The following is a 25,861-nucleotide window of genomic DNA, read 5'->3' on the forward strand; positions in this document are numbered from 1 at the left end:
AGAAATAATAATAAAAATAAAAATACCCCTTTCCTCTTTAAAAAAATCCACAGTGGAACTGAATATCTTTTAACTTGTTTTGTTTTTTATTTTTTAAAATTTACATCCAAATTAGTTAGCATCTAGTACAACAATGATTTCAGGAGTAGATTCCTTAGTGCCCCTGACCCATTTAGCCCATCCCCCCTCCCACAACCCCTCCCATAACCCTCAGTTTGTTCTCCATATTTATGAGTCTTGTCTGTTTTGTCTCCCTCTGTGTTTTTATATTATTTTTGTTTCCCTTCCCTTATGTTCATCTGTTTTGACTCTTAAAGTCCTCCTATGAGTGAAGTCATATGATTTTTGTCTTTCTCTGACTAATTTCACTTAGCATAATACCCTCCAGTTCCATCCACGTAGTTGCAAATGGCAAGATTTCATTCTTTTTGATTGCCGAGTAATACTCCATTGTATATATATACCACATCTTCTTTATCCATTCATCCATCGATGGACATTTGGGTTCTTTCCATACTTTGGCTATTGTTGATAGTGCTGCTATAAACATGGGGATGCATGTGTCCCTTTGAAACAGCACACCTGTATCCCGTGGATAAATGCCTAGTGCAATTGCTGGGTCGTAGGGTAGTTCTATTTTTAGTTTTTTGAGGAACCTCCATACTGTTTTCCAGAGTGGCTGCACCAGCTTGCATTCCCAGGAACTGAATATTTCATAGGTGAAAGATTATCTTGAAGGATTTTTTTTTTTCCACTGCTGAGTGCTGGCAAAGCTTTTCTGGTTACATGGGGTTCCTCAAACTTTATTGAAGTCATTCACACGTCCTTTAAGAAAAAACTTACTAAGTTAAACGTCTGAGTGTTGTGCCCCCTCCCCAGGCTCACAACAATCTGAAAACCTATTCATTCCCCCAGCATGGAATTTCAAAGCATCCATAATTGGTTTATGTCGAAGGACAGACATTTGTGATTTTCCCGACCCAACCAAATTTTGAATGGACAGCCTCCTGAATTTCCAAATTTTCATTCTGTCATTCGTAATTTGTTTAATGGACAGACCTCCTCCTATTCAATCAGATTCTTCATTCTAGTGAAACCCAGCATCTTATTTAGAATGAGGGTGTGCCCGGGACCCAGGCCATATACAGACTTTCTTTGGGAAGTTTAAGAAGACTTCAGAGATAGGATGAAGCTTATCTTTGGCGGGGAGGGGGGCACTGATTCTGGCCATGTGTTCGTCTGGAGCCAAGGTCACTCAGTTGGACCTGTCATTGACGTATTTTCTCACGTTTTAGGGTTTATGGTCATGTGGGAGAAAGAGATACTTAGGGCCAGGTCCTTTCTGCTCTAATACCGGTATTATTCATATTATAGGCTAAGAAACATTTGAAGTTGTATTTAACAAGGCTCACAAGATAAAAGGGGCCTGGAGACAATAGGGCACCAGTACTTTCCCAATTTACCATGCTTCTATCTATCTGTGTGTGTGTGTGTGTGTGTGTGTGTGTGTGTGTGTGTGTGTGTTTGCAAAGTTTTGCATTTGTTTCTTTGAGGCTTAATTTCAAATTGTTCTCGTTAATTAGTTAGTCCCCTCCCCGCCCCCCCACGCCCCCCCTGGGCTCCTACTGACTTACAGGGAACCTACTGGAAGTGAGGGTTACAAGGAAAGAAGGGGCCAGCCTCTTGGCGCCCTGTTCCTTCTCTGCCACCTGCATTCAGCTGGAGTGGAGCCCCTTTGTGGCTTCCTGGGCAGGGCACGTGGTTGACTTTTCCAGAACGAACCGATATTTCTGGCTCCCCTCCCTTTTCTGGACTTGCCTGCAGCTGGGCAGAGCCACGGAGCCAGCACGAGCCAAGGGCTCGGACAAGGAGGTCTCACTTGGCCGCTTCCAGGCCAGAGCACTTGCGGGCTGGGCTGAGATTCTCCAAGCTTGCTCCTCCCAGGCTGCGAAGCCTGAAGCCTCAGGCTGAGAGGGAGATGCCAGACGATTGCATAAGCCAGGGATGTTGTGTTTGACCTCGGGCGGCCCTGCAAAGTTGCCTGTACCTGTGGTGGGGTTTTGGAACAAGAGATTAACCGGCTGTTCTTGCTTGTTTCGAAGATTTTGGTACTGCCTCGTTGTGGCATCACAGCCTGGCCTGTCCTGACCCAAACGTGCAGATGTCCCGTGTGATTGTCAAAGACCGGCTGCCCTGGCCTAACCCGTGTGCAGTTTGCACTGTGGCTCAGTCCTCAAACTGTTAGCTTGCCTGTTGAGAAGGAGAAGGTGCTTTGCATGGTGAGAGGAGGCCTCCTTGCCATCACGGCACAGCTGTTGATTACTGACCCGAGAGCCCCTGTCCACTTCTTCCTTGTGGCCAAACCTTGGTTTTGCTCGGGTACTTGTCTCCAGTCACTTGGGGGCTGCTCAAACAAAGTACCGTGAATGGGGGCTGGCGGGGGGCGGGGGGGGGGTTGGTGCTTATACACAACAGAAATTTAAGTCTCACAGTTCAGGGGGCTGAAGTCCGAGATCAGGGCGCTCGCGCGGTTGGGTGGGGGCTGCCTCCCGGGTAGCGGACTGCTGACTACCTACTGAAGGATGTTTGGTTGTTTCCAGTTTTTGGCTATTACAAATAAAGCTTCGCTGAGCACCTGTGTCCAGGCTTTTTTTGTGCAAACAGAAGCTTTCATTTCTCTGGGCTAAACACCCAAACACCCAAGAATTTGATTGCTGGGTCATATTAAGTTTAAGTTGGCAGGAAACAGCCAAATGGTCTTCCAGAGTGGCTGTGCCATTTTATATTCCCCCCCGCCCCGGGCATGTATTTTACTCACTATCTTCTTTTTCACTTGTTATGTTTTACTTTCTTTCTAAAACTTTTTTTGTTTTGAAATAATCTCACGCTTAATAGAAACATTGTAAGAACAGCGCAGAGGATTCCCCATAATCTTCCAAGATTAACCAAATGTTAATTTCACCACATTTGCTATAGTATTTTCTACATCTCTGTCTGTATCATCTGTCTGTCTATTATCTATCTATCTATCTATCATCTATCTATCATCTACCTATCATGTCTATCACCTATCTATCATCACCTCTCTACTTATTATCATCTCCTTTCTGAACTGTTTGAAAGTACACAGCAAACAGGGGCACCTGGATGGCGCAGTCAGTTAAGCATCTGACTTCAGCTCAGGTCATGATCTCGTGGCCTGTGGGTTCGAGCCCCCCGTCGGGCTCTGTGCTGACAGCTCAGAGCCTGGAGGCTGTTTCAGATTTTGTGTCTCCCTCTCTCTCTATCCCTCCCCCACTCGTGTTCTGTATCTCTCTCTCACACACACAAATAAATACACATGAAAAACAAATAAAAAAAAAAGAAAGGACATTGCAAACATAATGCCCTTCTATTTCTGAACACTTCATATTTCGGTGAGTCTTCCCTAAGAATAAGGACGCTTATGTAACCATCATCTAGTGGTCGAAATTTAGGAAATTTGACAATTATTATCTAAGATACAAATGTTTTTCAATTTGTTTCCATGCGATTTATAACAATTTCCTCCCCATGGGATCTCGTCTCCGATCGCACACGCTGCGTTCACTTGTCTTGTCTCTTGAATCTCGGTTCATCTAGAACATTTCCTCAACCTTTTTGTTTGTTTGGTTTTGGTTTTGGTCTTTTGCAACACTGACGTTTTTTAAGACGATAGGCCTGGTTTTTTTTGTAAAACGCCTCACTTGCTATTTGGTTTTGTTTCATGGCTCTCTAGAGTGAGCCCCCTTCCCTCCACGAGCTCGCTCCCAGTACTTTATACATAGCACATTACTTATGAGAAGTGTGATAACACTTCGTGGCCAGAAGGCGTGTCAAATTGGTAAAAAGAGAGGAGGCTTCAATGTGGGCAGAGAAACCTGATTTTTGGCTAGAGGGGAAGGAGAACATGAAATTGATACTTCTGCATGCTACACTGTGGAGCATTTTACCTTCGGTTCTGGTCTTTCACTGACAGTCTCACACACAGCTGCCATCCTGTTTTACAGACATGAAAAGCAAGGCTAAGGGACTGGGTGGTGAGGCCCCGGTCCCACCGCTGACGCTCAAACCTGGGTCGTTCTGACCTCAGAGCAGGGCAAACGCTCTTGAAGCTGGTGTGTCTGTATCTGCTTGAGATTGGCCCATATAATGGGCACATGAGATATAAATTGTAGATATCCACATAAAACTTGATTAACATTGTGTAGTTTGAGCCACATGGGACCAAGACATGTCAACATGCCTGGTTATCATTTTAACAGGGAGGAGATAGGGGATTCAAAGGTAAACCTTTGATACTTAAATACAAAATACATACGGCCAATGTGGTCAGTTAAAAAACAGATGACCAGGGCGCCTGGGTGGCTCAGTCGGTCAGGTGTCCGACTTTGGCTCAGGTCATGATCTCACGGTTCGTGGGTTCGAGCCCCACAACGGGCTCTGTGCTGACAGCTTAGAGCCTGGGGCCTGCTTCGAATTCTGTGTCTCCCTCTCTCTCTGTCCCTCCCCTGCTCATGCTCTGTCTCTGTCTCTCAAAAATAAATAAGTGTTAAAAAGGAAAACAAAACAAAACAAAAAACAGATGATCAAGTAAATGACCAAATAGCATGGTGCTCTTGGGGCTTGATCAATAGAAAGTGAGGGCTTGGCATCTAAGACTGTGGGTTCTGGAGGCCAGTTTATTCCATATGATTCCTACAGCTCAACTGCATTAGCTGTGCAACGCAGAACAGTGCTTTATCTCAGTTATGACGTGGCCAAGGACTGAACAGGAAACCAAGAAACCCTCATGAGCGTATAGCCCAAAGACCACACCACCAAGCAGAGATGGCTAAAAAGTGCACAACAGAGGTATGATGACCTTCCCATGTGATAGTTTGAAGACAGGCCTGACGGCAAATGTTCCAACCTGTTACCCCTAAAGGATGCTGCTACTTAAAGACTTTCCTTCCTCCCTTCCTTCCTTCCTTCCTTCTTCCTTCCTCCTTCCTTCCTTCCTTCCTTCTTCCTTCCTTCCTTCCTTCCTTCCTTCCTTCCTTCCTCCTTCCTTCCTTCCTTCCTTCTTCCTTCCTTCCTTCCTTCTTCCTTCCTTCCTTCCTCCTTCCTTCCTTCCTTCCTTCCTTCCTTCCTTCCTCCTTCCTTCCTTCTTCCTTCCTCCTTCCTTCCTTCTTCCTTCCTTCCTTCCTTCCTTCCTTCCTTCCTCCTTCCTTCCTTCTTCCTTCCTCCTTCCTTCCTCCTTCCTTCCTTCTTCCTTCCTTCCTTCCTTCCTTCCTTCCTTCCTTCCTTCCTTCCTCCTTCCTTCTTCCTTCCTTCCTTCCTCCTTCCTTCCTTCTTCCTTCCTTCCTCCTTCCTTCCTTCCTTCCTCCTTCCTTCCTCCTTCCTTCCTCCTTCCTTCCTCCTTCCTTCCTTCCTCCTTCCTTCCTCCTTCCTTCCTTCCTTCCTTCCTTCTTCCTTCCTTCTTCCTTCCTTCCTTCCTCCTTCCTTCCTTCCTCCTTCCTTCCTTCTTCCTTCCTTCCTTCCTTCCTTCCTTCCTTCCTTCTTCCTTCCTTCCTTCCTTCCTTCCTTCTTCCTTCCTTCCTTCCTTCCTCCTTCCTTCCTTCTTCCTTCCTTCCTCCTTCCTTCCTCCTTCCTTCTTCCTTCCTTCTTCCTTCCTTCCTTCCTCCTTCCTTCCTTCCTCCTTCCTTCCTTCTTCCTTCCTTCCTTCCTTCTTCCTTCCTTCCTTCCTTCCTTCTTCCTTCCTTCTTCCTTCCTTCCTTCCTTCCTCCTTCCTTCCTTCTTCCTTCCTTCCTCCTTCCTTCCTCCTTCCTTCCTTCTTCCTTCCTTCCTTCCTTCCTTCCTCCTTCCTTCCTTCCTTCCTTCCTTCCTCCTTCCTTCCTTCCTTCCTCCTTCCTTCCTCCTTCCTTCCTTCCTTCCTCCTTCCTTCCTTCCTTCCTTCCTTCCTTCCTTCCTTCCTCCTTCCTTCTTCCTTCCTTCCTTCCTCCTTCCTTCTTCCTTCCTTCCTTCCTTCCTTCCTCCCTTCCTTCCTCCTTCCTTCCTTCTCTCCCTCCCCCCCCTCTTCTTCCTTCCTTCCTTCCATTTGCAAAACATGGTCACCATAAGCAAAGAGGTCTCTGCATGGCCCGGCCGAATCTAGGGAAGTCTGGAAGCTGTGTGAAGAGTATACACAGGGTTGTGTCATCTCCTGCTCTGCTCTCTCTGGCCCCTCACCGGGACCCATGGTGGTGACATGGGAAGCCGTGGAGTATCCTTTGTCTCCTCCATCTTCTCTCAACAGTTCTGTCTCCTGACCCCTTACTTCCGGGCTCCTCTTGAGCTGATGGAGGTGTCACGAGTCTGAGTCCCGACTGTGACCCTTCAAAGCTAAACAGTTAAGTCTGACTTTGTGGGACCCTTTTTAGTTTACAAAGCGCTTTCAACTCCATTGTCTACTTCAGTGAGTTACCAAGGGAAGGTGATAAGAAGTACGATAAAAATGATAAGAGACATAAGGCAAGCATGGGAAGTCCCTGAGGAGTGAAGGAGGAGGTAGGTGTGTGGATGGGCAGGTCCCTGAGGTCAGCACAGCCTGGGCGGAGGCAGAACAGCACGTGATAGACAGGGGTGTTGGCCCACAGCCTCTGGTTGCCAGGACCCCTGCCCACCGCACGCGCCATCGACCCGGAGCCAGGAATTGAGACTTCTCTGAGGGATGTCCTCTGTAAACTGACAGAAGCCTCCCTCCGAGGGCCTTCGTGTGGCCAGGCGTGCTGGACCACTTTGTGATGCACTACTCTGTAGGGAATTTGAAGTCTGTCCCCCTAGGGGTTTATCTTCAAGGACTTCATTTAAAATCGTGCTTTGCTGGGGCGTCTGGGTGGCTCAGTCAGTTAAGCGTCCGACTCTCGATTTAAGCTCAGGTCATGATCTCACGGTTCGTGGGTTCGAGCCCAGCATGGGGCTCTGCACTGTGCAGAGCCTGCTTAGGAGTCTCTCTCTCCCTCCCCCACCCTCTTTCTAGATAAACTTAAAACGATATAAGACCATGCTTTGCAAAAGATAAAGAGTTGCGAAATTGTCCGGGCCTGGGCTTGTGACTCTCTGGCCTGACCTTTCCCACTCCTTATGAATGTGATCTGTGTCCCATTACCTTCGGATAAGCTGTTCCTGCTTGACGGGGACGGTGCCAGAGAGCAAGCTTCCCTGGATTACCCTCACATTCTCACCAGCCTTCCCGGGCATTCTCTGAAGACAAGTGAGAACAGAGAAGATTCTCCAGCAGCGCCAGGGGGAAGATTATTTTGAGCAAGGACTTTCTGGGGTCTTTACAGATGCTAAGAATGAGGCTGCTGAGCCCAGTCACGCCTGGCCAAGCACGTCCTCACTGTTTCAAGGATACAGCCCGGGAAGGGCAGCGGGGGCCACAGAGCAAACGGCTCTCTGGCCAGTCCCAAGGCTGGCCTCATGGAAGAGGGTTTGGGCTGAAGTGACAGCGTGAGGAGACTCCTTCCCACTCCTCCTCCGGGAACGCAGGTGAGCGAGTGAGAACACGGCTGCAGGACACGGGTCCCTGACGCCCTGTGTCTGGAGGACAGCTGTTGTTCTATGGGTGACACGGGCAGCGGGGGATGCCAGCGGTAGGACTGAAGGGCCACCGCTGTTTGGACAGGACGCTGTGTTCTCGAAGCTCCTCCCCGGGCCAGTAGCCTACTGGCGGTGCACCCCGGGGCCTGACCCTCTCCTGATGATCCACGTCTGTGCTGGGGGTGTCTGGGGGTGAGGACCGGGCAGGTGGGAGAGTCCAGAGTTAAGGTCTGGCTGGTCTCGCTGCCTTGGAAACTCCTTTCGTCCTCTGGCGAAATGGGGGGCTTTCAAGGTCATCTCCAGCTTGAATACACGGTGGTTTCAGTGTCCTTAACCTTGGGTTAAGAACAGGCTTCATGGGGTCTGGAAAGCCCTGGTATGGACATTCCTATGTTCACTTCTTTCCGAATAGAGGCCATAGCTTCCTTAAAGCTGCAAAGGGCCCAGTGACAATGATACCTGCAGATCGTGCTTTCTAGGCCAAGTACTGTTCTTGCTCTCTATCAGGCCTCACGTCAGCTCTCAGGCACACAAAGAGGGTAAGCGATTTGCCCTAGGTCACACGGTGGGCATCGGGGCTCTAAAGGCCAAGCTCTTGACCTTTATGCTGCATGTGGGTAGGGAATGACCCTTCCCAAGGGGATCTGACAAAACCCCTGGTGTGTATCCTTGTGACCATTCTAGGCATAAGTACAAATAAATGTAGGCATAAGACACGTGGTTTTTTAGATACGAATGAAATGTGACACGTGCACGCTTCAGCTTCAAGTTCCGTGTCTGTGTGTGCAGATCGATGCTCTCCTCATAACAGGTGCACGGCAAGCACATTGTGCATATACTCTACTTTGTGTAATCATTCCCTGACTTAGCGGCATTTGGACTGTGTCCAGAATTTTGCTCTCAAGAATTATGTCACCTTCTATGCACATCCTTATGCACATGTGCAATTCTTTCAATGGGATAAGATCAAAGCGTAGCCACTTAAATCAAGGGCAGGTCCTGCCCGCTTGTCCTGGCTCAGGATCTTACGTTCTCACCACAAACTTCTAAGAGGGCCTGCTTTTATAATTAAAAAAAATTCATTATTATTATTTTTTTAATGTTTATTTATTCTTGAGAGAGAGGGAGACAGAGCAGGAGTAGGGGAACGTCAGAGAGAGGGGGACTCAGAATCCGTAGCGGGCTCCAGGTTCTGAGATGTCAGCCCAGAGCCTGACGCGGGGCTCGAACTCGTGAACCCTGAGATCATGACCTGAGCTGCAGTCGGACGCTTAACCGACTGAGCCACCCAGGTTCTCCATATCTGCCTAGTTTCTAAAGCCATTGCTTTGGAACCAGGGCACGGGTTCAATGCCGCCTGGTGATTTGCCTGGGGTGGGCGGGGGGGGGGGGGTTGTTTAGCCCAGACGTAGGAGAAAGGCTGTGGGAAAGTGGTTGGAAGAGGCTTATGGGGAAGAGGCTGGGATTACTGGGAAGCGTGGCGCTTGGACCTTCCCTGGACTCCCGTTCAAAACGGTTACTGGGCATCACTTCTATACCCGCACGGCTGGGAGACCGCGCCGAACAGCTCGCTCACGCCCTCATTCCGCTTTCGGGCCAGGAGTGCAGGCCATTCGGAGGCTTGCTAGAACTGGGTGGGGCTGAGATTGTTTTTAGGCCGGCAGAGTCCAAACCCACTGCGCTGGGCAAAGGACCAACGTCGGGCGGGCCAGCTCTTGGCAGCTGGAGATGTGTCTGTGGTTCCCTGCTCCCCTCTGTCTCTTTAAAGACCCTTCTTTCTTTCTACTCCTTCTCCCAGCAGAGGCCCAACCCAACAAGGAGGGTTCTCTCCCCGAGGGCCAGGAGAGGGCTCGCTCCTTCCGTAAAAAATTGCCTGAGCTGGTGCATGGCTTCCGGGGGCACTTACGAATGAGTGCATGTATGTGTGTGCATGTGTGTATATATTGACCTGTTTACGGTTCTGAGACTTCTTTTGGCCATTTCTTCTTCTTCTTTTTTTAATGTTTACTTATTTTTCAGAGAGAGAGAGTACAAGCAGAGGAGTACAAGAGAGAGAGGGAGACACAGAATCTGAAGCAGGCTGCAGGCTCCGAGCCGTCAGCACGGAGCCCCGATGCGGGGCCCGAACTCACAAACTGCGAGATCATGACCTGAGTCGAAGTCGGACGCTTAACCGACTGAGCCACCCAGGCGCCCCTACTTTGGGCCATTTCTAAGTGGGTGGTTAGGACAACTCACTTCCCGGTGAGAGTACCCGCCCCAGTGAGGGGCAGAAGCCAGGGGAAGAGCCACATCCATTTCAAAGAACATCAGTCAACTCCGCCCACCAGGCAGTTTCTAGGAAGGAGGCTGGCAACCGGGAACAAGGCCATCGGTGGGAGGAGGGTCAAATCAGGTCCAAATCTGCCCAGTAGGTGTGGTTCTGGGCTCTGCAGAGGGCACACGAGGCAGCTGTAGTTCCCCTCCTAAGAAGCCATGGAACGCACAGCTCGATTCAGAACTAGCTCCCAAGAGCTGCTCAGGGTGACTTTGGCCCAGAAGAGGATGAGCTTCCCCACATTTCCTGGGCTGGAGGGAAGGGTGGGGGTCAGGCAGGAAGGAGGAGGGCACAGCAGAGCTGCTCTTCTCATCAATGGGATGCTTCCTGATGGGGCTTTTAGGAGCTCACGGAGTTGCAGAACTATTGGTCATGATTCCGCATTGTGGACCTCCCTCCTCCTTCCCCCGCCAGGAGAGGGCGATGTCCTAGACTTTGGGCGATCGAAGCCCTTGGGGAGATTGCACCTGGGCAGACTGAGATGGGCTAGGTGGCGTTCACTTTCAGCAACTTTGAGTGGGGAGAGAAGGGAAGGTTCTTGTGGAAGGGACCTAACTGAGGCCATCTTGTGTCCTGTGGGGTGGATGTCTTTGTACAACTTGTGGTCCCTGGGCCCCATTCGGAGAGGGAAATACCTTTTACCCAAACACCTCCAAGTACTAGGGAGAAGCCAGTCTTGCCTTTCACAAAACCAAATGAGATTTGGGTTTTCTTTTCATGGCACCAGTTTTATTTTGACGGGCTAGACTGGTAAATCCAAAAAGTCAATTTGACTTTTTTGAAGATAAAAATCCTGTATTAATGATTGTCAAATTTTCTGATTGACATTGAATATATGGCGATTTATCTAGTTTGTAGTCCTTTTCTTCCTCCCTTCCTTCCTTCCTCCCTCCTTTTTTTCTTTCCTTCTTTCTTTCTTTTCCTTCCTTCCTTCTTTTCTTTCTTTTCTTTCCTTCTTTCTTTTCTTTCCTTCTTTCTTTCTTTCCTTTGTTTCTTTCTTTTTCTTTCCTGCCTTCTTTCTTTTCTTTTTTTCCTTCTTTCCTTTCTTTCTTTCCTTCTTTTCTTCCTTTCCTTTCTTTTCTCGCTTTCTTTCTTTTTTCTTTGTTTCTTTCTTTCTTTTGTTTCTTTCTTTCCTTCTTTATTTTCTTTCTTTCTTTCTTTCTTTCTTTCTTTCTTTCTTTCTTTCTTTCCAATTAAACAAGAAACCTGAATGTTGGGATTAGGTAATTTCTCACTTTCAATTGCTAGTGTTTGTCTCCGCTCTGGAGAGGGTTCCTGTGAGGAGCAGAGGGCGATCCGTGCACAGTTCATTTACATCATGCACTCAGCGGAAGAAAAACCGCATCGCTTAGAGGTGCTGTATCACTTAAGAGAAGAATGTGAGCTCCCTTTTCTGCGTCCACTTCCCCATGTAGCTTTTTCTTTTTTCAGATGGGGGTTGACCTGGCGGATGAAGCTGGCCAAGTCTGCTAGGAAGCTCAGAGACTCCGGGAGGCGACCGGAGCTGGAAGAAGTGCCAGGCCACGCTGAGGACGCCCTTGGCCAAATGGCACTCTGCCTTGTTCTTCCTTTCTTATCATCTTCCCTCCATGGCGGGATGGAGGAGGTGGTGTCAGGTGCTAATGGTCTTATACAGAATACCTGCTAATGAGAAAGAAGAGAATGAGGAAGGCCTCCCTGCCTGCCTTCCGTTCCCTCTTCTTTTCCTCCCTCCCTCCCTCCCTTTTCTTCTCTGTCCTTCCTTACTCGGTCCGCAGCAGCTCTAGTTCCCCGGCGGTTGGCACACAGGTGCTGAGGGTGCTCAGGGACCAGTGGGGGGTGGGGGAGGGTGGGGGGGCAGTAGATGTGAAAACAAATCAGCGTGATGGAGTGTTCTGGAATGTCTGAGAGGCCTGTCGTGGCAGGGGGTCAGCTCATATGTGGTCGGTCCTGTGGGGGTGGGGGTGGGGGTGGGGGTGGGAGAGAGAGGAAAATTGGGAGGGGGTTGAGGAGCTCCAGATCCTGTCTCACCTCCCAGATGCAAGATGCTGGGATTACACAGGGCCAGCCCCTCTGCTGGGAAGGGGAGAGAACGGGGTGGAACGGGGGCGGGGGGGGGGGTGTTACATTTTTAAAGTTTGTGACCACTTCTGAAGGCTTATCAAAATCCATGCCAGCTTTTAGAATGTAGAATTTATTCTTGCTGGGCTCCTTGGCCAGCCCACGAGGCTGTCAGTCCTGGGATGGCCGGGGGGGGGGGGGGGGGGTCCAGGACGCTTTCCTGTTGTGCACCATGGGCTGCCTCTCCTGGTTAAATCGGGGTTCAAATCCATTCCCTCCTGACTTCTCTGTCATGCTTAGTATGGCTGGCACCCTTCTGGAAGCTTCCTCCACCTTGCAGTCTTCTCAGGGTTGCTCCTTCCTCCACCTGGTCTCGGATGCTCATCAGGGCTGCCCTTGGTCCTGCCCGTGGCCCTTTCCTTAGCAAAGAGTTGGTGGCCATGCCTAGCCTTGTCCTTGAACTGCTCTGCAGGGTCCTTGGCTCTAGCATTGCCCTCCCCAGAGCCTTCCCTTTCTCTCCTGTTGGCTTCTTTAATAAACAGGGTTAGTGTTCTTTCATGTTTTTTGTTTTTTTTAAATCAAAGGAATCATGTGTCCAGTTTACAAAATCAGTACAGCTGAATACTCTTCCAGTGCGGGTGCAGACAACAACGTAGAGCCAAAGGATTCTGTTAGTTTTGGAAATTTTTTTAAGCGAAGCCTTAGGAAAAAAAAAAAAAAAAGCAACACCTGGGTGGCTCAGTCCCTTAAGCGTCTGACCCCGGCTCAGGTCATGATCTCACAGTTTCTGAGTTTGAGACCAGAGCCTGCTTTGGATCCTCTGTCCCATTCTGTCTCTGCCCCTCCCCGACTTACACTCTCTGTCTCTCAAAATAAACAAACAAACAAACAAACAAACAAACAAAAAAGCACCTCCAAGCCCACACAGTGAGGTCTCATGTACTTGCGTTCTAACTGTTTGAAGACAGCTGGAGGCCCCCCCTCCCCCCACCTCTGGCCCCGAGAGGCTGTGTTCCTGCTGTCCCTTTTATAGCCTAGTGAGGAAAGGAAGGAACACAGCACCCTTGCCGTGGGGCATTGAGGATGGGGGTTTCTTCTTGCAGGAAAAGTGTGGTGTGGTCAGACTCCCTGAATTTCCCGTCCCCCTTTTTACTTGTTTTGTTTTTGGTTGTTTTAGGACTTTGTTGCGGGGAGAGAGGGATCCCTAGAGGAGGATACTGGCTAATAATTGAGAGTAGCTCATGCTCCCCGATGAATGTCTAAGCTGTGAAAAGAGGTAAGGAAATTAACCATCTATTGTTGAATGATTGTTTGCTGAACATCACCAGCGAAGTCCTGAGGTGAAATGATATGTACCTGGTTCCATAAAATAATGAGTCAGAAAGATAAATAATTATGGACCACTGGAGTTATAAATAGGGGAGAGTTGGGGCACCTGGGTGGCCCCGTCGGTTAAGCGTCCGACTTCGGCTCAAGTCATGATCTCATGGCTCATGGGTTCGAGCCCCGCTTCGGGCTCTGTGCTGACAGCGTAGAGCCTGGAGACTGCTTCAGATTCTGTGTCTTTGTCTCTGTGCTCCTCCTCTGCTCACGCTCTGTCTCTCTCTCTCTCTCAAAAAATAAATAAATATTTTTAAAAATTAAGTAGGGAAGAGTCAATTATTTACAGTTACTGAAGCAGCTAGACCCACTCAGTGTTGAGTGGGTGCTTCTGGAGAAGGCGGTGGGGAGTGGGGAGGCAGGATTCCCTGGGGGATGAATCAGAAAAGAGTGCCGGCTCATAGCTGTGTCTTGTTGGGAATTGTTTTCAAAGGGAACCACCTAGAACAAGGAGATGCTTCCTCCCCAGGACAGAACATCTAACAATTGGTTGCTGTGGGGGATCCAAAGCCCAGGTGACTCACGGAGGCATATCTTGGTCTTCCTTGCCCAGCTAGATGGTCAGTGGGCAAATACTGCAGCCACAGGTGAGAAGGGCATGGAGGTCAGGGACACAGACTTCAGGGACGAGGGCCAAGCCCCTCCACCAGGTGAGTCACATAAAGTAGCAGCTGTGCTGGCCCAGGGTAAGGGAATATAGAATGGGTGGAGGGGGGAGCAGAGGGCTGCCTTAGCCAGCTGTGCCCCCGAGCTTGGAGATTGCAGTCTGGTCCACTAATCCTTTTCTTAAAGTTCTTCCAGGACCAATCTGAATCCTGGAGGAAGTGGAATCAACAGCACAAGGGGCTGATGGCCACAAAAGCCTGGATTCCCTCCTCAGGACCATGAATGACACTGATTCCCCCAGAGTCTGGGCGCCTGGTCTGGAACTGCCCTCATCACATGGGCACTTTGCTTTGAAAAGCCTATAAAGCTTTTTGAAGGTAGAATCTAGTCATTTGTATCCCCTGGGGCACCATTCCCCAAAATGTACATCTGGTTTATGATTTTAGATGGCGTACAGGTGAACGTTATGATTCATTATTACTGCTTTTGAATTTCAAGACTTGTGTAAATCATTTAGGACCTCACAATTCCCTCCAAGGGGAATGTGTGTGATTTTCTTCGGACACTCCTGGCTACCCGAGAACAAAGGAAAGGGGTTTAAGGGCTTGCCATGGTGATGTGGGAAACTAAGGCAAAAGAAAAATGAAATTCCCTCCCAATGAAAGTGACCTCCCTCTAGGAGCTCAGCTGCCTCGATGGTGACACTTTGCTAGGGGCAAAAGGGAATCTTGGCTTCACATTATCCTGACAACCCCCCCCCCCCCCAGGATCCTGTAAGTCTACTTTAACATATAAAGATTTCTTTGGAAACTTCCTTTATCTCAACTCCCCGAAGACATATGCTGGCAATCATACCCCAAACATATGGTCCCTGATATACATCTGAAGGGTCTCATGACTGAGGTTTTACCAAATGGTAATAAATAGCATATTCCTAACAACACCTAGCCTCAAGGTTCTGGAAACCTTGCTTCCCAAATACCTTAGAGACTGACTCTACCCCTAACCCCCCTCCCAACTCAGGGTATATGATCATTTCTCCCTCACAACCCCAATGCAGCTCTTCCTGCCCACAGGTCCTGTCCCCGTGCTTTAATAAAACCACCTTTTTGCATCAAAGACGTCTTCAAAAATTCTTTTCGGCCATCGGCTCCGGACCCCACCATCACCCCAAACCCCATGAGTGGGGACGGTTGCCTAGCAATGTGAAAGTACTGAAAAGTACCACTGAACTTTGTAGTTAATAACGGTTGAGATGCTAACTTTTATATTATGTATATTTAAAAAATATATATATATATATAAAAATTATAAACAGATGATGTGGCTCAAATCAAGGTGGCATGTGATATCCAAGTTTGGAAAACACTGTCCCAGCCTCACCGGCGTGTGGTTACAGGTTATTTGCATGCAAATGGGAAGGCTTTTTCAATATTCTGAAGTTGCCTTTTTTTTTTTTTTTAATTTCCATTTCTGGGCAAAAACGCTCTAGTAAACAAACAGGCACAAAGCGAAGAATTGTGACATTTGAGAATTTCTGTATTAGTGCTCTGCTTTAGCTTCTTAATTCTAACACTGGTGTAGGGACTAGCCCAGGTGCCCAGACTGGGACACTGGGTCCCATAGCCAGTGCGGGGCTAGAATACCCTTCCACACCGGGCAGCTCACCCCCATGCTGAGGTCTCTGGGGTGCCCCTCACTGCTTCCTGCTGACCCCACATCATCTTCTAGCCATTGGACACTGCAAAAAAAAAGAAAAAATCCCACCCCTTTGGGATTTTGTATCTGCAAAGGCATTAAGGTGGAGAAGGAGTTGGGGACCAAGCGGTACCTGAATAGTGGAAGCAAATGTTGTCCTTCACAGCACAGCACACACACCAAAGCCAGAGACAACACTGGGTCTGAGCCCTTGAGTGTGATGTAGTTAGTCTTGGCCCTCCCCACAAAAACAGACGGCGCACACCCTTGCTGTGGAAAACACAAAGTTGCGAGGGAAAAAACCCACCACCACAAAGAACCTGTCAGCACTGCCTAGAAATAAGCACACGTCACCTTCTGGTCCATAGATTTCCCATTTTTACTGGGCATACTCACACACACAATCTATTTTAAAAGTGGATTTTACAACAAATAGTTACAACAAAATAGTTTTACCACCTGGTTTACAACGAAATACATGTATTGTGGACATTTTCTTTTTACAACAGTTAGAATACTTGCAAGGTGTGGAGAAAACATAATTTCTTCTTCTTTTACTGTTTATCTACTTTTGAGAGAGAGAGACAGAGCGCAAGCAGGGGAGGGGCAGAGAGAGAGGGAGACACAGAATCGGAAGCAGGCTCCAGGCTCTGAGCTGTCAGGGCAGAGCCCGACGCGGGGCTTGAGCCCATGAATTGTGAGATCATGACCTGAGCCAAAGTCAGACGCTTAACCAACTGAACCAACCAGGCGCCCCTAAAGGTGAGATCTTGGTTGATTTTGGTCAACTCTACTCCTCAGTTTAGCCCCAGTTCCACAATAGGAGTAGCTTTTAATAATCTGAAGATAGAATTCAATTGTTTAAAGGAAATAGGAAGCCCTTGGTAAAGAAACATGTATCAAGAAACAGAACTTGGTCACAGTGTAGATATGGCTGACTTTTTTTTTTTTTTTTTTTTTTTACAAAAGTTTTTTGGAGAGGAGAAGGCAGAGGAAAGTAGTTGGGACTTTAAGAAAGTGTTACGGACCATGATGAAAATCCATCCGCTGTTTCAAGGCAACTAACAAATGATCATCTTCCAGTTAGGACATTAGGGTGACAGCCTTTACAGGTTACGGGGTTTGCATGGAAATACCCCACATGCCGGTGTCTGTTAACGGTAACTTTGTATAGCAAGGCAGATGCCAGCTAGAGAGAAAGTGATGCCTGAAGACGGTGCTAATTCTGGAGTCCTGGAAACCAGGAAGTGCTCATCCGTCACGTGGCCATCTGAAAGGTAAGGACACTTGGTCATTAAAGGAAATCCCTCCTGCAGTTGATCCTGCGTACATGGCATGTCTACACCCGCCAAAAATCAGTTGGGACCCCACATTTGGCGAGTACGGGGTGCTCATGGGACCAAACAGTACCGATTACGTGGAATTCAGACTCCCCTGAAAAACCATCTTTCAACACAAGTTGACATGGGTCTCCCGTTAACTTGGTTTTCCCTGGACACATGCCCTCACACCTGGAAAAGTACCCCAGCCGGTGACAATGGCAGGGATGCAGCTGAACCTGGTTAGGCACTGATGCTAAGGAGACAGCACGTTTTGGGTCCTAAGTTCCAGGAAGAAAATATGGTCTCCACCTATCCATGCATACCTATCCTGGGCCTGACATCCAGGATGTAAATGGAAAAGCCACAATCCCCACCTGGGTCGGGGGTCCCATCTTGTACTCAAGTGAAGCATTTGCCTTCATTTCATTTCTGGACTTGACCATTTGCAGTTTCTAACATCTACACGGTCAGAATACGGGAGGCCTCTGAACTTGGGTGCACCTAGAAATCTGGCTCAGGTCAGGACGAGGAGAGAACCCTCTCGACTCTTGTCCTCCCCTGGGTCCCTGCCCGTCTTGTTATTGTTTTCCTCAAATCAATACAAATCAGCAAGGTGACAAGGTTGAGACCATTCACCCGGGGGATCCACGCGGGGGCCTTGGAGGATCCATGAGCTTCTCAAGGAGCGAGAGGGAGGTCAAGCATCCGGTGGAATTCAAGGGCGTGAGGTGGAGTTGGGTGGGCACTGAATTGTCTGCTTGGGGCTTGCCTGGATCTCCCTGCCCAAATGGAGAGCATCTCTTGGTGTTTAAGAGGCCAAGCGTTTGCTTGTTTACTTTTCGCAGAAGTCCACATACGATAAAATGTCAAACAGGCTTGAAATAACTGTCTCCACCTCCCAGGCGACATTTCTGAGGCAGTGAATTTAAAATAAATAGAAAGGACGCGCACGTGCCCACCCCATCTGGGGTCCTCGGTGCTTTCACAAGCACAATCTGGCTGCCAGGGTCTGGCAAGCCATGAGCTAAGAGGAGAGACCCCGTTAACCCAGTGGCCACAGGCACCTAACTTGAAAGCGGGAAAGAGGGGACTATCCGCTTACCACACCCGGGTAGAAATGTCTGAGGAAAGCAGTGAAGCCGGCCGTGCCAGCACTTACAAATGGAACATCGCCTGGGCAGCCAGGTGCCATGGGGTACAGACTCACAGTTTCTGAAAAGGAACAGATAAGGTGACGCATATGGGTTTTCACCCTCACCTCTTTCCCCCTCCATCCACCCCCCCAGCCCCTGCCTTAATGGCTTGCTTACTCTTTTCGTGAATCGTGCTCACAGTTCCGGCCATAGAAGGAGGGGGGGCAGGCACAGAAGGACCCCAGCATGCAGGTTCCCCCGTTCAGACAGCAGGTTCTGTTCAGCTCCTTACCTGAAATGGAAGAGGAGGCAGCTGAGAGGGTGGGGGAACTGAAAAGCTGAGGTCCTGGAAAAGCAAAGGTTAATACAGTGCTGAAGGCTTGGTCTTCCCAGTGCTTGGCGAGGTCTAAATATTGTGAACCTTACAAAATAGGGCTCCGCTGTTTTCTTTTTTTTTTTAATTTATTTTTCAGAGAGACAGAGCACAAGTGGGGGAGGGGCAGAGAGAGAGGGAGACACAGAATCGGAAGCAGGCTCCAGGCGCTGAGCTGTCAGCCCAGAGCCCGACGCGGGGCTCGAACCCACAAACTGTGAGATCATGACCTGAGCTGAAGTCAGAGGCTTAACCGACTGAGCCACCCGGGCGCCCCAGGACTCTGTTTTTTTGATGTTGCTTTGCTATCATGCCTCTGCTTTTTTTCATGCTCAGGCCGGGGGTGGTTCCCAGAGAAGCAGGGGGGAAACAGCGTCCCAGGGAGGTGAAATGCACACTGTTGGTCTGGCCTCCAGAGCCAAGTTCAGTCCAACCATCCACCTGGCTCCAGCATCAGGTGGCCACTCAGGAGAAAGAGCATCAGAAAGACAGGAAGCACGGGGGACCAGGACGGGGAGAGCGCGCTGTAGATCTAAGGCAGGTATGTCTTACTGTCCTGGATTCCTAGGGACGGCACCAACTGCAAAGATCGATGGCGAATTGCAGGCTCCTCCAGGGACCGAAGGCCGTTATCTCTCCAGGAGGGGTCTCCCTGAGGGGGACGTGCAAGTTCACGGGGGTGGCCCAACCCTGAAGGACAAAATTAGCTCGGTGGGGTCAGTATTTCAGGCCACGTGAGAATTGCTACCGATCAAAATAAAAGTTTCCCTCACCGGCTGCGGCGGCGAATTCCGGTTCAAACGCTTTGGAAATGGCCACGATCAAAATCACACTGGGAGGAAATCAAACATCCGTTAGCAAAACAAAGCAAATCAAGCTCTTCGAGTTAACACCTGGGCTTTCTCAACACGAGGACAAGACCACAGACCACTAGGGAGAAAATGTAGAACTCCACCTTTGTTTTCCTTTCCTTTCTTTTTAAATGGCTAATTCATCAAACAGCAGAAAGAATGATGAGAATAAAAGCCGCCTAAAAGCCAGTTCCTTCCAATATGTATTATGACTTCATAGGCTCTGTCCTCATATACACATAATTTTAAGTAGGCGAAAATCTCTTGGCTTCGATTTCACAAATGACGCCATAACATTCTGTGCAATTGATGAATCACATCTCGCAAACTATTTCACTTAAACCAGTTACTTAGAAGACTTTAAGGTTAGGACAATCCCTTCCCCACCCCCATCGTTCTTCAGGGTTTTGCAAGTATCGAATCTGTCTGTGCCTTTCAACTTTTTAGAAGCAGATTTTTCATTTGGTTGTGACACTGAGCTTTTCTTACACAAGAGAGGAAAGCCATAGTCATTTGATAGATGGCGCCATTACCCCCATTGAAAAAGTTCAAAGCCAACAGGCAACGCTGGATGGAACTCTTAAGTGTGAAGTTCCAGGTCTCTCGGGAAAAACAGCATCACCGCTGGCAGCCCTTTTAAGGTTCGAGCAGGATGAAGTCAAATGAGAGAGAGGCGCAGACCATTATCTCTGAAGCTGGTAAGCTCTAGCGATCAAAAGTTCACATTCAAGATGGGTTCATACCTGCAAGAGAGGCGCTCCATGCTTCTGCGGTCCACAGCTCCTAACACGCTAGGGGGGACGATGTCAGCATGACTTTAATTCCCAGCCGTTGCTAGAACACCTAAAGGAAAACATGGATTTCCTGAAGCGAAAATGGGAATCTAGAAAGAAGGGTATCCCAGGTGAGAATTACACTTTGCCCAGAAGTTCTTAGGAGAAGCAGGAACCAGGATGTCCGGGGAGACTGGGGGCTCATCGCCGAGCTCGGTCCTGAGGAATGCTTTGACCTAAGCCGGGGATCAGCCTTGCTGGGGGCTCTCCTTCCTCAACAACCACGCAGGGCGCCAGGGAGGGCCCTCAGGTGGGCTCGGAGGCGGAGACCCAAGCCCATTACCATGGAAACCTCCCAGGGGCTGAGGTAGGAGGCGGTGAAGCCCTGGGACAAAGAGAGAAAAGGTGGGGTCTTATAAAGCTGGTTAACTAGCCCTTAGGTCTCTATAATTAGTTGCCATTTAAAAACAACAGATTTACTCTTAAAAAAAAAAACAAACAAAAACAAATCAATTATTCTGTCCAGTAGGTGATTCCAGATTGGAGGAGCGGTGGAAAGGGACTGCTTTAATCAGGAAACCCTCAACACCTCGGATGGGTCTTTCAAGGAGCTTGACATTTAATTGTCAGGTTTTACCTGAAACGCTTTCATCTTTGTTTTCCCCCAAAAAAGGTGTGTTGAGCCCAGTGCTTGGCCTTGGGTGTGCTTAGGCGGCCCGGTTGGGTGTGTTTCCACCAGCGGGAGGAGAAAGGCGGGGAAACTCTCAAAGGGGAAGTTCAGGGTCGCCAGGGGTCCCTGGGGGCTCCCGACCTCCTGCGGGGAAGTGTAAATTCCAGGCGGCTCAAATTGGGGGTGGAGTCTCCTCCGGGCTCCCCATGACACTGCAATTAACCCCCTACCCCAATTCCGCGTCCTGTGCTACCCCACCAGCCGTAATTTGGTGGCTCCTCAGAGCCCCAGACCCTGCGGCCGGAGAGGCGCGTCCCAGAGCCAGAGTCCCCACCTAACATCTCTGTGCCCCGGATGATGTCGTTCGTTACTAAATACATACAAAGTCATGGGTAGTTTCCAACTACCCTTTAATTCTCATTTCCAAAGGAAAAGCCTGCCATTTGCCTAACGTTGCGAGCACACAGGTGAGAGGCTTTTCTGTGCTTCTGTTTTCACCCTTCTCTGTCCACTGAGTTCATACTTCGGCAGGAGTGGGCAGCACCGGGGTCATTTCAGCATCGGTGTCCCCTGTGCGCGCAGGCCATGGCACAGGTGCTGAGAGGCGCCCTTGTTTGCTTCCACACCTGCATCTTGGGGGAATTAAATTTGACATATTTCTTTTTTTTTTTACAGGGTGGGAGGGCCCCACCGGAGCAATGGTTGGGTGCAGCCCAGTCACCTGAGGGGCTATTCAGTTCTCTCTGAGCTTCAGCTCGACGTGTGGCCTTTTGACTTGTTAAATGCTTCGGGTGACACGCTGAGTTTCCCTGAGGACGGGGGCCTCAGCTTGAAGCTCTGGGAGCTGGATGTGGGGGGAGGGCAGCGATGAGGAGAATGCTAATCACCCAACCCCAGGAACTGCCAGGAAGCAAAGAAAGTACAGACAGGCACACCTCCTGTTTTCACGCTTCGCTTCAGGGCGCTTTGCAGACACTACCTTTTTTTTTTTTTTTTAAACAAATTGAAGGTTTTCGGCAACATTGCTTTGGCCAGTGGTTCCCCCCACCCCCCGTCCGTCTTTCTCCCTCTCCTCAGGCCTCCCTGTTCCCTGAGACACAATATTGACTTCAGGCCAGTGAATAACCCTACCGTGGCCTCTGAGTGTTCAAGGGAAGGGAAGAGTCCCGTGTATTTCCCTTCAAATCAAAAGCTTAGAGAAGAAGGCGCGTCCAAAGCCGACATAGGCTGAGAGCTAAGCTTCCTTTGCCCAACAGTTAGCCAAGCTGTGACCGCGACGGGAAAAAGGAAAAGTTCTTGAAGGACAATGAAAGTGCCCCTCCAGGGGACACACGGATGATACGAAAGCTGGTAGGGAGAAAGCTTTCCCAGCCAGGAAATGCCTGGCCCTGGAATTGCCTGCTTAAAGGGTGGGCACTTCAAATCCTCTCCCAGGAAGGTTGCACCAGTCTCCTCTCCCCCACCCACCTAGGCTCCCTTCCCCTTTGTCCTCGCCAGCTGGCTGCAGAAAGCACCTTAATTTGTACCAATTCTGCGTCCGAAAATAGTATCTCGTGGTTTGCATTCACATCGTCTCCAGGTTTTATTGGATGTTGTGTTTCTTTCTCTAGGAGCTGCCAGATAGTTCTTAGAACGAACTTGAACTGACCTCTTTCTTGCCATTTGCTCCGGGAAGCCCTTTCCTGAGGACAGTCCTCCGTTCCCTGGCTTCCGGTTAGGCCGGAGCCCCGACCCGGCGCCCGCTGCTGGAGTTGACCTCGTCTTAGCCACACTGTATTGTGAGCTGCTTATTTTCAGGTCTTTCACCAACCCGTCCCCCAGTGCCTAGTTCCCCAGACGAGGAGGTCCAGAGACCTGGTCAGCCCAGCATTGCAGCTTCCCTGGCCTCTTGTGCAGCGTGACCTTGGGCTGCCTTCCCTCCGGCTAATTTCACTCCGCTTGCCCCATCCCTGGGTGACAGAAATACGTCTCAGCCGTCGCCTCGGGAGGGGGTGGGGTGGGGCGAGGGCAAGGTCTTTGAGAGGCACCACAGGAGGACAACTTGCTTGCCTCATCTCGAGCCGGGAAGTCCAACAAAGCATGCCCCTCCCCCAGACAGTGAAAGGAAGAAAAGGAAATCCTGAGTGCTCCACGCTCTGCTGATTCCGGGCAACTTATTCGGGACAGCTGACTGTTTATAAGACAAGATAATCTCGATGTGCTTACCGGAAGTCTGATTTAGGCTTTTCGACATGTCTACGGTTTAGAATGCTTTCCCACCAAAACTGTTCTCCTGCCAATCAAATTCAACAAATATTGACTGACCGGCTACTGTGTGCTGAGCGCAGTGGGGGAGACAGAGATCTCCGGCACCCTAATCACCGGCTCCTTCCGTCATAAGACAAGCCCAGAAATCTACGCCAAGTGCCATTTTAGTTTCCAAAAAAAAAAAAAAAAAAAAAATGCTAATGGAGAGGGAACACCGACCGAGTCATGGCTCCAGCAGAGCGGTGGGGGGTCACAAGACCTGGAGAATCTCATTTCAAAGCGCTTCTTAAGTGGATTTTGGATTTGATTGCATCCGGGCATTCTTCACAGCTCTGAATGGTTTTGAAATGGATTAAAAGCAAGTGGAAGTTGAAGGCCGAAATGCAAATCCCAAACCGAATCAGAAATGGATTAAAGTGAGCTTTCCCCTATGCAAATGACCCTGGGCACTCTGAAGCGTGCCCAGCTCTGGAAACCGTCCGAGCCAGGCTGGACTTCTGACCTACGGTAATTGTGATCCACAATCACTGGAAGTTGTGTTAACCCAGTAAGGCGGTTAAGGTAAAGTGATCTCATATGAATGGGCCCTAACCCAGTATGACTGGTGTCCTTATAAGAAGAGGAGATTAGGGCAGAGGCGTGTGCACACACAGAGGGAGGATCCCGCGAGCACCCAGGGAGAAGATGCCCATCTGCAAGCCAAGAAGAGAAGCCTCAAAAGAAACCAGACCTGCCGACGCCTTGATCTTGGACCTCTAGCCTCCAGCACTGTGAGAAAAGACCTATCTGTTGTTTAAGGCACTCAGTCTGTGGTATTTGCTATGGCAGCCTTAGCAAACTTACATAATAAGTAGATTTCACAAGGGTATCGGATACAAGGTCAACAATGAGAAGTCTGCCACCTGGAACAGGGCCACCCCTCAACCATGCTGGCAACTTGACCTTGGACTTCCAGCTTCCAGAGCTGTGAGAAGTGGATTTCTGCTGTGTGTACGCCACCCCGTCTACAGTGCTTTATTACAGCAGCCTGAACAGACGGAGACAGTATGTGAACAGACACACTGACGATAAATCTGACAGCGTAAGGCCACAAGGGGACTTAATCGGAAAGACAGCACAGGACACCAAGCAGACAAGCTGGTCCAGAACTGGATCCTTCAGGCTAGAACAAGGCTATGGTGAATTCAAGATTTTAATAATAGGGGAAAAAAGGGCATTTTTCCCATCTCGGTTTCTGAATATGTATTTACCTTTTTCCTATCCACTCATGAAAATCACCAGATCTCAAGTCCATTGTCTTATCCAGTCTCTAGATAAGCCATTCAGGTGTTCCTGAGCGGATCCCACCCCTACCCCCCACCTTCCCCCGGCTCTATACAGGCTCAGGTGTAGTTGGATCAAGATTGGCCATTGACGTGGACCTTGTTTATGAAGGAGTATTTGCAGATGTTCTTTTCGTCCATGTTCTAGGTCACGCTGTGCCAGACTGATGCCAACACCCAAGGCCATGCTTCTTGGAGTTTCTCAACAAATATGTTTAATGCCGGTGAAAGGAGGAAGGTGAGTGCATACATTTAACCTGCTTTGAAGAGGTTACTAAACCCCAGCTTCGTCATCCTGCATTATCCTCATAAAATTGGCATATGAACACCTGCCCCACAGAGATGCCCGACTACAGGCTTCTTATATTTTTAAGCTGTCTTTTATCTTATCTTTATCAGGTAAAACACCTACTATCAGGCTGCCTGGGTGGCTCAGCCGGTTAAGGGTTAAGCATCTGACTTGATTTCGGTTCAGGTCATGATGTCATAGTCGTGGGATTGAGCCCCATGTCGGGCTCTGCAGTGACAGTGCAGAGCCTGCTTGGGATTCTGTCTCTTCCTTTCTCTCTGGCCCTCCCCTGTTCGTGCTCTCTCTCTCTCTCTCTCTCCCTCTCTCTGTCTCCCCTCAAAATAAACAAATAAACATTAAGAAAAAAGATAAACACCTACTAGAGTTGCGGCATATGTAGGCACTTGACATATGTCACTGCCTTTCTATCTCTCTCTCCCTCCTGAGGCAGGTGGACCGATGGTCCCACATTCATTCACTCTTCACTCCTACCGTGTGCCAGGTAACGAGCGAGGCGTGATGCCTTTCAGGATTCAAACAAACGATGGTTTCCATCCTCAGGCCGTCACAGTCAAGAGGAAATGGACATGTAATTAAGCACGTTTCATCAACGTTAGGGAGTCCGTGTTAATGATGCTGCGGTGGCAGGAAGAAGTGAGGGGCCACTTTTCTAGGGGGCGGAGGAGTCGGACAGGGGAACAGGCACTTGCAGAGCGAAGGCGCAGAAGCATGACGGCCTGGCTGAAGGAGGAGGCTGGAAGGGCAGGCGGAGCTGGAGAAGTGTGATGGGGGCCGGTGACGGTGACGTTAGTGGCAGGGGGAGGCCAGCAGGGGGAGGGTCCCAGAGACCGGGTACCCCATGAATTCTGCCTTTCGATGTAGCACTATGAAGAATCAAGCAGGAGAGTGACCTGAGCTGGTCTGCGTGGTTAGGGGGGTCTCTTTGGCGTCAGGGGGACCTAAGGCTGGTAACAGAAGTTCTTCCAGGTGACTGTTGCAATAGAGCAGCCGGGAAACGCAGAGGCCTCGAGTGATGCTCAGCTGTGCGCCTGGAAAAGTGGCAGATATGGATGAGGGCGAGAAGGTGGAGTCTGCAGGGTCTGCCGGGATTCCATGGGGTCGGGGAGGGAGTGGTCATGCATTTTAAGCACATAGGAAAAAGAGATTCAGGGCACCTGAGTGGCTCAGTCAGTTAAGCGTCTGACTCTTGATTTCAGCTCAGGTCATGATCTCATGGTTTGTGAGTTCGAGCCTCTCAT

General features: G+C 49.4%; 1 protein-coding gene across 1 annotated transcript; it reads right to left on the reverse strand.

Annotated features, from left to right (window-relative positions):
• Positions 1–15,977: 15,977 nt before the first annotated feature.
• Positions 15,978–20,382, reverse strand: CRIPTO (cripto, EGF-CFC family member). The gene is made up of 6 exons (XM_086684554.1): positions 20,045–20,382; positions 19,224–19,282; positions 19,003–19,140; positions 18,255–18,369; positions 18,047–18,156; positions 15,978–16,892 (listed from the first exon to the last, which is right to left on the reverse strand). Exons 1-6 carry the CDS (start codon positions 20,062–20,064, stop codon positions 16,777–16,779), a joined length of 558 nt encoding a protein of 185 aa, XP_086540680.1. The 5' UTR covers positions 20,065–20,382; the 3' UTR covers positions 15,978–16,776.
• Positions 20,383–25,861: the final 5,479 nt, after the last annotated feature.

This window comes from Puma concolor, chromosome A2, assembly GCF_028749965.1.
Source record: "Puma concolor isolate L17-30 chromosome A2, mPumCon1.1.hap2, whole genome shotgun sequence".
Lineage (NCBI taxonomy): Eukaryota > Metazoa > Chordata > Mammalia > Carnivora > Felidae > Puma > Puma concolor.

Excerpts from the sequence above, each read along its gene's own strand:
- CRIPTO (XM_086684554.1), bottom strand. The coding sequence starts at position 20,064 with ATGGAGCGCCTCTCTTGCAG. Across the intron at positions 18,370-19,002 it reads GTCCCTAGGAATCCAGGACA|GTAAGGAGCTGAACAGAACC; the intron begins GTAAGACATACC and ends CTTCCATTTCAG. Across the intron at positions 18,157-18,254 it reads GAGCACGATTCACGAAAAGA|AAACTGTGAGTCTGTACCCC; the intron begins GTAAGCAAGCCA and ends GTTCCTTTTCAG.